Source organism: Myripristis murdjan, chromosome 4 (assembly GCF_902150065.1).
Source record: "Myripristis murdjan chromosome 4, fMyrMur1.1, whole genome shotgun sequence".
NCBI classification, from domain to species: domain Eukaryota; kingdom Metazoa; phylum Chordata; class Actinopteri; order Holocentriformes; family Holocentridae; genus Myripristis; species Myripristis murdjan.
The window spans coordinates 12548323-12562376 of NC_043983.1; the positions used below are offsets into that span (position 1 = coordinate 12548323).

A 14054-nucleotide genomic window follows, 5' to 3' on the forward strand; every position below is an offset into this window, starting at 1 on the left:
CAACTCCAAAATGTGCTCTCTATCTTTGGGTCATGTGACATTATAAAGCAGAGAAACCCTCGGTGCCCTCCTTTTGTTTAGCATCTGCCATCATCTCTTATGTCTTCTCTTTTTCTGTACAGATATTGATGAGTGCACAACACACATTGGCATCTGTGGGCCTGGTACCTGCTACAACACCCTGGGCAACTACACCTGTGTGTGTCCCCCTGAGTACATGCAGGTCAACGGAGGAAACAACTGCATGGGTGAGTGTGAGAGACACTGATCATAAAATCAGGCTTTTTAAGGATGCTGTCAGCACGTTTCTTAGGATAAAGGCCAAAACAGCATTTCTCAGAGGCACGCTAATGTCATCACCTGAATGTAGACTGACTGTGTTGTTTGCTTTGTAATGCAGACATGAGAAAGAGTGTGTGTTACCGCAACTTCAATGACACATGTGAGAATGAGTTGTCCTTCAACATGACTAAGAAGATGTGCTGCTGTGCCTACAATGTGGGCAAAGCCTGGAACAAGCCCTGCGAGGCCTGTCCCACACCTGCTACCTGTGAGTGCCACCACCAAACACTTCCAGCATCAGTTTACACTGAAACCCAAATGCATGCAGTACATTCTGCAACACACTCATCTCTCTCTCCTTTCCTTCCTGTGCCAGCGGAGTACCAGTTGCTTTGTGGGAACCAGGCTCCCGGCTTCATCATTGACATCCACACAGGCAAACCAATCGGTAAGTTTTGTAATCAGAGACCATACTTCAGTGTGTGCTAACCTGTGAAACATGACTTTGTTTTGATGCACAGTCTGTCTATTTGCACTTTAAGATCAGTATTTTCCAGGTTGCATTATATCATTCTCTGAGTGGTGTTTTTTTTTTTTTTGTGCAGATATTGATGAGTGCAGGGAGATCCCTGGTATCTGTGCCAATGGAGTGTGTATCAACCAGATAGGAAGCTTCCGCTGTGAATGTCCCATGGGTTTCAGCTACAACAACATACTGCTCATCTGTGAAGGTACGCCTCACACTTCTCTGTCACTCTCTCTCTCTCTCTCTCTCTCTCTCTCTCTCACACACACACACACACACACACACACACAGAATTCTTAATCTATTACTCATGCTTTCATGCTCTCTCATCTCCTCTCTTGACCCAGATGTTGAATCATTGTATGCACATATTTCTCTCCCAAACTTTCTGTTCCCATGTACGGCACTCAAGTGCAAACACTTAGAATTTCCATACTAATGTACACACACACACACACACACACACACACACACACACAAATTTGCACACAAAGAGGCATATACACACATAAATACAATCATATACTGTACACACACATTCACATTCACCCATGCTCATAAATCCAGTCACATTCTCTCTCTGGCAGGGAGGAAGTTTTACAAGCACTCCACTCAGTGGAGTTAATACTGCCCTTTCCCACATGAATTATCCCCTTGTAAAGACAAGTATATTGGCTCTGTATGGGAGCCCACAGTCGCCTGCCAGGGCCTTCAATCACCCAGATGCAGCCAGTGACTGGCGGCACTGTACCAAAGCCAAGATGGCGCCTCTGTTTGCTCTCCTGCTGCCCACTTCATACGCTTCCTCACGGCCTGCTCCGCGCAGACAGTTATAGACTCTGTGATTGATATCCATTGTTTCTCTCTTTCTTCTTCCCGCTCAGATATTGATGAGTGTAACAGCGGGGACAACCTGTGCCAGCGCAACGCCAACTGTATCAACATTCCAGGCAGCTACCGCTGCGAGTGCTCGCCGGGCTTCAAGCTGTCCCCCAGCGGGGCCTGTGTAGGTGAGTCCGGCCTCTCTGACAGGCCTAGCTGGGTTTTACCATCTCAAAACAACAGGGGGTGGACAGATAGAATTATTGTGTTGGTGATGTATGGGAAATATGACACGGGTAAACCCTATGGAGGCTAAATTATTAGAGTTTACCTTTACAGGCCAGCAGGAAAGCATACTGGGATGATATAGAGTGCTGAAGGGCATCAGTTTACATCACACTTTAACTAAATACTATTAAAAGAGTGGGATTAATGTTAAATACTGTAAATATTATAAAATATGTTAATCCTTTTCCATCTCTCTTTCTCTCTCTCTCTCTCTCTCTCTCTCACACACTCTCCAGACCGTAATGAGTGCCAGGAGATTCCTAACGTGTGTAGCCATGGAGAATGTGTCGACACCCAGGGAAGCTACCGCTGTGTCTGCCACAATGGCTTCAAGGCTACTGCTGACCAGACCATGTGCCTGGGTGAGAGGGACAGCATGACACCAAACACACCATGTTTCATATCATCTCGCAGAATGAATCACATAATGCACACAGTTAGCTATATCGCCATTTTGTTTGTCTTCTGATACTAAATCCAGGATTATGTGTCTTTTTGAATGAAGTACACAACCACAAACTGTGTCTGATTATGCCATTTACAATCCAGATGCAACGCGACTGTCTGATTTTCACTGCTTAACCCTCCGTCAATGTTGTTCTCTGTGTGTGTTTTAGACATTGATGAATGTGACAGGCCTCCATGTGGTAATGGCACCTGTAAAAACACAGTGGGATCCTACAACTGCCTCTGCTTCCCCGGTTTCGAGCTCACACACAACAACGACTGCATGGGTATGTATTCTCGATCATAAAATCCAGGCGTCAGTGAGTGCTGTGATGCAAAGATCAAAGGTTATGACAGGTTTACATTCTATGTCAACAAAAATGACATCTGCAAATTCTTTCCAACCAAACCCTGAACCAGTGATGCATCTGGCCAGACACAAGATAAACTTTAAAGTCATTTTTGCGCTATTTGTCTGCGCCTTGTAAGAATGTATATAGGAGTGATACAATGGGGCAATTTTTCAGAATCTCTTGATGCCAGGAAAAACAGGAATAATATGCTTGAATTTCTGCCTGTGTGTCTCAATTTATTTTCTGTTGCTGGCACTGTCGCCCAAAAATCAAAGGTGTGTTTGAATGTGTTGCGTTTTCCACACAGACATCGATGAATGCAGCGCCCTCCAAGGCCAAGTGTGCAGGAATGGACAGTGTATTAACGGCCTGGGCTCCTTCCAGTGTCTGTGCCAGGAGGGTTATGAGAATACTCCAGATGGAAAGAACTGTGTCGGTAAGGCCGTCATTACACATCCAGCGGTGCCGTTGGCAGGGTGCGCCGTTTCTGTTTCTGTTGCTATTTTTGCCGCTGCATCTGTCGTTCTTTCTTCCAGACAAACGCACACTCACAGACTTTCACATTTGCCCCTTTTTTTCATTAGATGTCAACGAGTGTGTGAGTCTGCCCGGCACTTGTTCTCCGGGGACTTGTCAGAACCTGGATGGGTCTTTCCGATGCATTTGCCCTCCTGGGTACGAGGTGCAAAACGACCAGTGTATAGGTACGACACACAAACACACATGTAAATGCGGCGATATACACCCACTGGACACGTGTTTTCCCTACATAACTCAAACACACCTGTTCAAACAGCTAGAGTCGTGATACACACCTACACTTGAACATCAGGGTGTCGGAGACATTAGTGACCCGGCCATCTGGTGCAGCACACACTCACACCTCACATTCCTCTCCTCTCCCCCCTCCCTTCCCAGATATCAACGAGTGTGAGGTGGAGCCCAACATCTGCCAGTATGGCACGTGCACCAACACCCCCGGCAGCTTCCAGTGCATCTGCCAGCCCGGCTTTGTGCTGTCTGACAACGGACGGCGCTGCTTCGGTGAGAGAGCCTGCACAAGCCGTTAACCACAGCGTCGACACGCTGCTGTGTGAATGATTGAGATGTGTGTTCTGTTTCTCTCCAACGTGGAGAAACAGGGTTTAAAAAACAAAACGGCATTTGCTTTTGTGGGTCCATGTCTGGCTTTCTCATTTGCAAGGAGGCTTTTTGTTTATTGTTGCACACATTATACAATGTTAAATACTATAAATTGATTTGTAATCCTTTAAGAAATTGTTTAGAATCATTACATAGCTGAATGGACCAGATATTTTATAACACTTTGTTACTGGGTAATAATTAGTTTATAGACTGTCTAAACAGTGTTGATTAGGTTACCATGGAAACCCGTGGCACCATGGTGCTAGTTATATGATACTGCCTTGTTAGATTGTTTCATTTTGTGTTTTGTTTTCTGACGCTTCTTCATGCAGACACCAGAGAGAGTTTCTGTTTCACCAAATTTGAGGCTGGGAAATGCTCCGTCCCAAAAGCCTTCAACACCACCAAGGCCAAGTGCTGCTGCAGCAAGATGCCTGGAGAGGGCTGGGGACTGCCCTGTGAGCTGTGCCCACGAGAGACCGAGGGTGAGGGAAACACACACACACACACACACACACACACACACACATTGACTGAGTTATAATTTAATTCAGACATATGTTCGCACACTAATGAAAATTGCAAATTAACTTAGCCAAAATGTTGTTGGTCTCGTTCCAGCTGCTTTTGACAGTCTGTGCCCCTACGGCCATGGAGCCTTGCCTGGACTGGGTGATGCCCGTGAAGGTGAGCGGTGGAGGAGTACGATGATTGGCTCATGCAGATCAGTGAAAACTGAGACAAAAACTGAGACAATCCTTTTTGTGTGTAACTGGGCTGCGTTTGAGACGTGGTCTTTGTTCCAAACTTCATCTAAAATAAACAATGCCCCTGGTGGAGATCTGTAGACTTGTTTGCAAAAAAGCTTCTCTGTCTCTCTGTAGATATGAATGAGTGTCTGGACAGCCCGGGCATCTGCCAGAACGGCATCTGTATCAACACAGACGGCTCGTTCCGCTGCGAGTGCCCCTTCGGCTACAACCTGGATTACACTGGAGTCAACTGTATCGGTGAGATGGCCTCTCCTGTTTAATGGAGGTGTAATGGTTTGTTCATCGCATCAGTATTGATCATAAAGTCTAACAGTTCAGCTGCTCAACCTGCTGGACAAATCAATAGAATGAATGGCTCTGACTTTGGCCTGAATTGATATAAAATGCTTTGCACTGATTTAATCATCACAGTTTGTTTGTCTGTTTCTGAAGGAATAGAATCTTTTCTTTTACTTTTCAGAAAATAGGGTGGTCTTATATTATTGCACATTTATATGACGGTTACAAATTTTTGGCTATCAGTGTTGAATCAAATTGTTGGCTCAAATAATTTTTTACACTCAAATAGAATTGAATCATTCAAAATAAAAAAAGAGAGAAGCCAGATTGTAAAGATCTTTCTAAACAAACAACAGTATCACACAGATTACCACTTTCAGCTTGGATGTTATTATCCTAGAACTAGAACTCAGCTTTTTCTCCATTGCTGCTTGCCTTATTTGTGGTCTAACACTTAACAAAGCTGATGACTGGTTCAGCTACATCACTGTCTGTCTCCTGTCTCTGCATCCTCTGCAGACACTGATGAGTGCTCCATAGGAAACCCCTGTGGAAATGGAACCTGCACCAACGTGGTGGGAGGATTCGAGTGTTCATGCCAGGAGGGCTTTGAGCCTGGACCAATGATGACCTGTGAAGGTTAGTCATACACACTCTAACGCACATTTGCATAAGTCATTTTAAATTAGAATTCACCTCATATTGAAACGACCACCCCCCCTCCTTCCAGACATCAATGAGTGCTCCCAGAACCCCCTGCTGTGTGCTTTCCGTTGCGTCAACACCTTTGGTTCCTACGAGTGCACGTGCCCCTCTGGCTACGTGCTGCGGGACGACCACCGCATGTGCAGAGGTGAGGGGACACGGCAGATGCGAAGGACTCACCTTTACCTGGCCATCTCGTTCTTCTCTTATGTCCCAGCATATTAATTAATTCTGATCATTCTGTCTTCAGTCTGGCTTTTCATTTCACTCACTGTCCATGTCTCAATGTCCCGCACCAGACCAGGATGAGTGCTCGGAGGGTCTGGATGACTGTGACTCCAAGGGCATGACCTGTAAGAACCTGATCGGTACCTTCATGTGTATCTGCCCCCCTGGAATGCAGCGCAGACCGGACGGGGAGGGATGTATGGGTGAGTCCGAGTGTTTGAACTAGAAGGGGAGAGGTTTCCCCTCAGTATTCACACAATACACACTGCTGTTCCGATTTCTGATTGCTTGCATGAATCCTTCTCTTCACCGTCCTTCCCTTCCCTCTGTTTACTGGCAGACCTGAACGAGTGTCGTGCCAAGCCTGGTATCTGCAAGAACGGCCGCTGTGTTAATACAGTGGGTAGCTACCGCTGCGAGTGCAACGACGGCTTCGAACCAAGTTCCACTGGCACTGAGTGTATCGGTAAGAGCACGGCTACTGAAGAACACACTACTGAGCAACAGCTTTGTAACTCTGGTTTTGGTGATATTCCTGTTTTAACTTCAGGAATACATGGTCCTTTATGGGTTGGAAAAATTATATAACTCACTGGTTTACTTAATTTTGTAGCATATGGTTTATACTCTATTTTATTGCTTTGTTTTACCAATTTAACTCTTTTTATTACATATTTTGTGCTCATACTTCCGTTGTATTCTTTTGTTCCTGGCTGAATCCTATTGCTTTTGCAGCTGCAACGATGTAATTTCCCCACAGGGATGAATAAAGTTTTATCTTACCTTGTTTTCTACATATTTTCACACACACACACAGATAAAAAAAAATACATAAAGAGTACAAACACACGGAACCAGTATTCCTCTTGGGATCTCCTGTGCATATTTACATTTTTATGTTGATTTATTCCTTCCTTTCTCTCCGTCCGCTCCCCCCAAACCCTCCTCGTCTCCTGCCTTCATCCTCCAGACAACCGACAGGGCTTCTGCTACACGGAGGTTCTCCAGACGATGTGCCAGCAGTCGTCCACCAACAGGAACAGTGTCACCAAGTCTGAGTGCTGCTGTAACACCGGCCGAGGCTGGGGGCCGCAGTGCGAGCTCTGCCCGCTGCCCGGCACCGTGCAGTACACCAAGATGTGCCCTGTTGGACCTGGCTACACCACCGATGGCAGAGGTTAGAAGCTCAGTAATATTGTTTAATTGATAGTGTGGAGTATAAGGTAATCTATACTATAAAATTAATTAAAATGAATGATGAAATCTCCATAGGAAGTGTGGTCACAATGAGATGAGGGCTGCGCTTTAAAGTGTAAGTCTAACATGGCTCAGTAGAGTTTTCGGTAGCACTTTACAATAAGACTACCCGTATACAGGGTTATGAATGGTTTATGATTAGGTTCATAAATCATTAATAAACAATTATAAACAGATTATAACACAGTTTCAACAGTGCAGGCTCATTATTTGGCAAGATCAAGTTACTGCTGTGCTGCATCTATTCAGTTAAATCTCAGATGTTGCCAGTTGCTTAGCTTACTCTATTTGGTCTTGCCAAATAGTGAGCTAGGATTTATGTATTGAAAACTGTTATAACTTGTGTGTAATTGTTTATTAATTATTTATAAAGTCTTTACAACCTAATTAATAACCTAATTGTAAACCATTCATAAACCCCTTTATAAGGGTAGTGTAATTGTGGTACTGGATTTTCTCATGGTGAATAATAGGACATAAAAAAAATAAATGAATAAATAAAATAAATGTGCAGGACAGAAACAATAAAAATGTTTGTTCTGGCCCATTGGCCGTCGTCAGACTCCATCAGTAGCTTAATAAACCATTTGCAGTTGATTTGCAGCTGTGCAGACGTTTTACACATGCTTTTTTGGCTCTATCTTTTTTGACTGGATTCCTCCTCCTTTAGGTACTGCTCATATCATAAGTTTAATGTCTATAGTTGAGAGCGCAAATGGACCTGCTATAATAGCCCTGAATTTATATACAGGAGTGCCGGGATGCACTGTGGTGCTCGGAGGAGCAGAGTTGAGTGGAGGAGGAGAGCACTTTTATCACTTTAAAGTTATTGACTCTCATAAAGGGGCTTAATGAGACTAAGAGCTCTTCACTGAATTATGTGTTTGGCAGTGGGAGAGCCCGTCTTCTCCAGATCGTTTTTTTAAAAATGTCTTTGTGCTTCCAGACATCAACGAGTGCCACGTGATGCCAGATCTGTGTAAGAACGGCCAGTGCATCAACACCATTGGATCTTTCCGCTGCCACTGCAACATCGGCTACAAAACGGACTTCACAGAAACGTCCTGTGTTGGTATGACTGATCTCAGTTCTGTTCTACCTAATGCAGTTCAATTACATCCTCATAAATACTACACTGCTTGTCTATGGGAAGCCCTTAACCTGAATTGATTCTGTCATGACATTAAATTCCCCACAAGTACGCTTTGATGTGTTTAGTATACCTCATAGTAGTTTTAACAGTAATATTGTCATCATCATCATCTTCTTCACAATGGTGGCTGTCAGAGGATAATTTTAGTGTCCCTTAATGCTTTTCTGTGGCTTTCCACCAACGATAAAATGGTGGAAACACTGAATCACTGAAAGTGTTTTGGCATAAAATGATCACATTGACAGATACTGAATACTGCCACAAAATGCCAGCCATCAGCAGCTTCAGTCCATAAAAATAAAAATTTAGTCCTTAAACATCCCATTTTTGGTCAAACCCTGTCTCAAACATTCCCTGCAGCATCCCTGCTTACATGCCTGGTTCTTTGTTTCCCTGTCTGCATTTTCCAGATATGGATGAGTGCTCCCAGTCTCCGAAACCCTGTAACTTCCTGTGTAAAAACACCGAGGGCAGCTACCTCTGCTCCTGCCCCAGAGGATACACCCTGCAGCCAGATGGAAAGACCTGCAAAGGTGGGTGGACTCTGGATCTAAGCAGAACTGGGCCTCAGCCAGGGAGTCAGTTGTGCCCCTGGGACTTGTTGTCTGCAATTCTGATGTTGGGAACAATTTGTCAAACTGAACTCTTCTTGTGTTTCTTGTAGGTCCATAAAACTCATGAGGTTATTTCATAGTCTTTTTAGTTATCTGTCCAAGTCATCCTGCTGCTTTAAACACCCATTAGTTTTGGTTCTACGCTTTGCTGTGCTTTCGCTTTATGGTACTAAGTGTTTTCTTCTGTTTCCCTAGATCTGGATGAGTGTTCAACCAAGCAGCATAACTGTCAGTTCCTCTGTGTCAACACCATTGGTGGCTTCACCTGCAAATGTCCGCCTGGCTTCACCCAGCATCAGACCGCCTGCATCGGTGAGCACCAGAGGACAAGAGCAGATCAGTAGTGTGGTATCTCGCAGCCAAGTGTCATCTGGAGCGAGCTGGAAAAAGGAAATGAATAAATAAATCAAATGACATAAAAACCTGCTTGCACCTGCCAGGAGATCTTCAGTACCTTCAGTTCCTGGGCCCAAAAATTGGGTGGGGTGGGCAATCACAATGTCACCCTTAGTGAAATAAAACCTTCCTCAAGATTTTGCAAGAAATGATTTGGACAAAATAATGTAGCTCTCTCTGGCTTTAAAATGAGCCGTGAGCTGGCTAAATATTGCTGTTTTGAAAAGAGAGAGGTTATAGTTGGATGAAAGTCTGAATGATCTGTGTCCCCTGCAGACAATAACGAGTGCACAGCCCAGAACTCTGTGTGTGGGTCCCGCGCCTCCTGTATCAACACGCCTGGAAGCTTCAACTGTGAATGCTCTAAAGGTTTCTCTCTGGACAGCACAGGCCTGGAGTGTGAGGGTAAGCAGATCTAACCAAAACACGGGGATGTTACAGCTTTAAGGTTCAAGGCTACACAGGCAGTGGAAGACTGCAGTTGTAGCAGGCAGCTCCAAGAGACGAATGTGTTGAAATGCCAGGATGCCAGAACTTTGTTATTTCTCTGTGTGAGACTTTGTAGATATTTAATGGACTATGGGCACAGTTGCATTCCCAACATTACAGTGTAAGAAATTTACCAGCCACTATTTGTTCATGTCATTTTCCCCAGATGTGGATGAGTGCAGCAGTAACCACCGCTGTCAGCACGGCTGTCAGAACATGCTGGGAGGCTTCCGCTGTGGCTGCCCTCAGGGCTACGTCCAGCACTACCAGTGGAACCAGTGTGTGGGTGAGTTACACTGACTCACACTGCACGTTTCACACACTGAAAGTTATAAAAAATGAAGGATCAGGCTCGTGTAGACAAGCTGGCAAATTCATTTTGAGTTCATGTGTCATTTTAAAGGACTTTTGGTTTCTATTATGGGGATGCAGCAGTGTGTTCAGACCATGATATAATTCGATATGCAGTGCAGGATATGTGTGGGAATGTTAGTGTAACAGAAATGTGGCTGAGGTGGATTCAAACACATTTGGTGGTTACAGCAAAGTTTTAAAGAGGCTGCTTATTCATATCAACTTTTTTGGCTCATTTTGATATCAATAATAGAATCATCTGTAAACATATGCAAAATCAGATCTTAAGTAATCAAATTAATATTCAATGCACTAAACTGAATGGTAATATTAATTATTGTGAAACTCAGTAATAATATTCCCAAAATGGTTATTTATGGCAAAATTTTGATTTGTATTGGCATCACAAAATGCTTAAAAACTAATTGTGATAAGATTCCATTGAGGGATGATAAGCATTAATAATTAATTATTGTCCAGCTGTACAAAACTGCAACTCTTCCATAATGTGGATGTGTCTGTCAATCTGTCATGATAGTACTGATACAGACTGTCACTAACCTTGAGTCACCCCTCCACCACCCCTCCACCACCCCTCTCCTGCTCAACCTCTCTCTCCTCTCTCCCCCTGCTCTTCAGATGAGAACGAGTGCCAGGCAGCGGCAGTGTGTGGCTCCGCGTCCTGCTACAACACACTGGGCAGCTACAAGTGTGTGTGTCCCTCTGGCTTTGACTTTGAGCAGAGTGCTGGCGGCTGCCAGGATGTGAACGAGTGTGCCATGGGCAGCAACCCCTGCAGCTACGGCTGCTCCAACACAGACGGAGGCTACCTGTGTGGCTGTCCTGGAGGTTACTATAGAGCTGGACAGGGGTGAGGCACAACACACACACTATGGCTTTCAGCAACTGGCACAGCTCGAGTGAAAAAAGGACAAAGGCCTGATACAGTCCTTATGACAGTGACACACTAAACAACTTTTTGGCTAATGCTGATGAGCCACTTGAATGTCCTTACTTTGACTGTGTTTCCCTTTGCTCGGACTATTGCCCGTGAATTTAAAATAAAATTAATTCTGTCCCCTCATACTGTATTTGGCAGACATTATGACCCCTCTCACTGTCTGTTTCTCCCTCCAGTCACTGTATAACCGGCCCAGGGTTCCCAGGCCAGTTTGGTGAGGGCGATCAGGATGACAGTCTGTCTCCTGAGGCCTGCTATGAGTGTAAGATCAACGGAGGAGGAAAGGCTGGACGACACAGACGCAATGCTGGTGCTAATGAGCTGAACCAGGTATTGTATTCACATAATGCTTTCTTTCTGCTCTTCCCTGTTCCTGTCAGTTTTGTGGTCAGGGGTGATTCACTTTAATTTCACTTAAATGTCAAATCAGAATGTTTCTGCAGAATTTGAAATAAAAAGGTTGTCTCAGTGAAAGTTTTATTATAATTACTGTATGTGAGCTGAAGTTTCAGTTCTCCTTAGCAACAGAGCACTTTTTTATTTCTTTCAGTTTCCAGTCCTGTAAATATGAGGGAAAACCATCAATCTGTCAAGGTCTATTTTTGAATGTTTTTCCTGTTGACTCATCTCTCCCCTCCTCTCCACCTGTCCCTCCTCAGGAGCCAGCAGTGAGTATGGCCAGCATGGACACACTGGCCTCCATCCCCATGAACCTCTCCCTGGCCTCGGTGCTCAACAAGGAGCCTCTGCTGGAGCTCCTGCCCGCCCTGCAGCCCCTGGAGCACCACGTACGCTATGTCATCACCCACGGCAACGCTGACGAGCACTTCCGCCTGCTGGAGCGTCGCGACGGGAAGAGCGTGCTGCGGCTCGGCAGGAGGCCGCCTCCACCGGGCGTTTACCGGCTGGAAATCGCCAGCCTGCCTCTGTTTGGGCCCCGAAAACTACACCAGCTGGAGGAGCAGCACGACAGCGACTACCTACTGGGAGAGATAGGAGAAGCCCTGCGCATCAAGCTCCACATCCACCTGCACTGAGCTGAGCATGCTCACACTCCTGCCCTGGACTGAACCCTGAACCCTGAACCCTGAACCCTGAACCCCTGACCTTTTATTCCCTAACTCCCCTCCCCACTCCTTCTGCAGGACCATCCCCACCAGCCAGGGGGAATCAAGGGCTATGAAAGACTGAGTCAACCAGCCCAACTCTACCACCACTTTGTTACTGTTTATTTTATTGTCTGTTGTTTCATGTTTGTTACCCTGCCTACACTTCCCCTTGTGCCCGTCCACTCTCACCCGACCCAGCACTCATGCTCCGCTGAGAGAGCCAGCGGAGGAGATGGCAGAGAGGTGCCCAGTGTACAGACCACAGCCCCTTCCAGACACACACACAAAAAAAAAACGTCTGACAGGTGGCCAACAGGTCCATGAAGCACTTCCAGAAAACAAATTACTCACAAAAGGGTTTTTATTCGAAACTGATAAAGTGCTGAGAGTGGCCAAAAACTGTCTTGATGCAACAATGTGTGGTAGTCTTAAAATTTCAGCACAGGAGCAACAGTGTCAAATCTTGTTTTAGCTGAGTGGAAATCAGGGGTCTGGCCTTACAGCAGGCCACCTGCGGTCCGAGCACTCTCACACCTCTCTGCGATCTAGGTGAAATCACAACACTGGGGAACAAGGTTTGTCACGTCCGCCCTACTCAGTATTGTAGCGTACCAATTAATGTATTTGTACTGTTCGAAAAATGTTCACACGAAGGACTGCGACATTTTACACAGCATTTCAGGTTCTTTAGTCCACAGCGGTCTGCTTAGCTTCACACCAAACAGTTCTCTTCAGATCAGAAATAACAAGCTGGATTCTGTTGACTTTTGTCATGCCCTCAGGCGATGACAAGCAGGGATTAGTGCGTTTGCGTGTGTGTGTGTGTGTGCTGTCATGTTTTGGTTACCTCGGTGCTTCTCACTAAAGTATACCCCATGATGGCAAATGGAAACTATGCTGTGATGCTGGCTTTATAACAAAAGAGGGTGCTATTATCCCTCAGCATCCATCATGTCCTAGAAGAACAGCAGTCAGTGGCTCATAGAATTAAAAGAAGATAGAGCAGGTCAGATTTGTATTTATCCTTTAGAGATTCAGACTTCAGGTGCACTGATTTTGGACCTGGGAGCCAGCTTCATCATTACGTTCTTCATTTAAGAGCCTTTTAGCTCCTCATGGTGCAGCAGTTTTACCACACACTTGACAAAGAGAATAAGCTGATTTTATACGACTTTACCATGAGCTAAAAGTCTGAGCGTTCAGCCTCGTTTACATGGGTGAACCATCTCCCACGCACGGAGAGAGACTCAACTGGAGACTGAAAACAGTAACGACCTCAAAGGTACATGACATCTTAACATTACCTAAGCTGTCACTAAAGCTAGAGTTTAGCTATTTGACACACAAGCACAAGGGCATGCACAGGTGAACACCAAACCTCACTCAAACCAAACGTACGTCAGGTCATCTTTCATTTCTCGTGATTTTTTTTTCTCCAAGAGAAAAAAAAAAGGTGCTAGAGTATACCATCTCTTACGCTGTACAAAGAAAATGCAGTCTTGAATCTGGATTGCAAAAGTGACATTTTTGCTAGGTTTTATTGTTGTGTGTGTCTGTCTTTTGTATTGTCTCAATGCTGAAAAACCAATATTATCAAACTTGCTTCTTGAAAATTAAATTGTATATTTTTAAGTGAAATGTAGATGGTTTTTTTATGTTTTGTTGTTGTTGTTATTTTTTTTTTTTAATGTCAAGGCTGCCAAACCAAATACTTATTGTCAACCCAAAATTGAAGGCCTTAAAGTGCTGGTGACTTGGTTTGCTCAGAAAAAAAAAAATAGAAATGCAGCATCCTTTTTGTTGATAACTGAAGGTGTCCTGTCAAACCACGGTTCACCAATCCAGTCGCTAATTAGTCTCTAAGCCTGGCTC

At 44.8% G+C, this 14054-nt stretch overlaps 1 protein-coding gene across 1 annotated transcript in view; it reads left to right on the plus strand.

Annotated features, from left to right (window-relative positions):
• fbn2b (fibrillin 2b) overlaps positions 1 to 14022 on the plus strand; it is a 72357-nt gene extending 58335 nt beyond the window's left edge. The window contains exons 40-65 of the mRNA XM_030050163.1: positions 123 to 248; positions 401 to 550; positions 659 to 730; positions 888 to 1013; positions 1693 to 1818; positions 2155 to 2280; positions 2536 to 2652; positions 3026 to 3154; positions 3303 to 3422; positions 3637 to 3762; positions 4197 to 4349; positions 4486 to 4551; positions 4749 to 4874; positions 5436 to 5555; positions 5647 to 5769; positions 5921 to 6052; positions 6190 to 6315; positions 6820 to 7026; positions 8053 to 8178; positions 8670 to 8792; positions 9069 to 9185; positions 9546 to 9674; positions 9925 to 10044; positions 10752 to 10983; positions 11250 to 11403; positions 11733 to 14022. Coding sequence (XP_029906023.1) covers positions 123 to 248; positions 401 to 550; positions 659 to 730; positions 888 to 1013; positions 1693 to 1818; positions 2155 to 2280; positions 2536 to 2652; positions 3026 to 3154; positions 3303 to 3422; positions 3637 to 3762; positions 4197 to 4349; positions 4486 to 4551; positions 4749 to 4874; positions 5436 to 5555; positions 5647 to 5769; positions 5921 to 6052; positions 6190 to 6315; positions 6820 to 7026; positions 8053 to 8178; positions 8670 to 8792; positions 9069 to 9185; positions 9546 to 9674; positions 9925 to 10044; positions 10752 to 10983; positions 11250 to 11403; positions 11733 to 12110 — 3650 coding nt within the window. The 3' untranslated portion in view covers positions 12111 to 14022. The remainder of the gene's footprint in view (positions 1 to 122; positions 249 to 400; positions 551 to 658; positions 731 to 887; positions 1014 to 1692; positions 1819 to 2154; positions 2281 to 2535; positions 2653 to 3025; positions 3155 to 3302; positions 3423 to 3636; positions 3763 to 4196; positions 4350 to 4485; positions 4552 to 4748; positions 4875 to 5435; positions 5556 to 5646; positions 5770 to 5920; positions 6053 to 6189; positions 6316 to 6819; positions 7027 to 8052; positions 8179 to 8669; positions 8793 to 9068; positions 9186 to 9545; positions 9675 to 9924; positions 10045 to 10751; positions 10984 to 11249; positions 11404 to 11732) is intronic.
• The last annotated feature ends 32 nt before the right edge of the window (positions 14023 to 14054 follow it).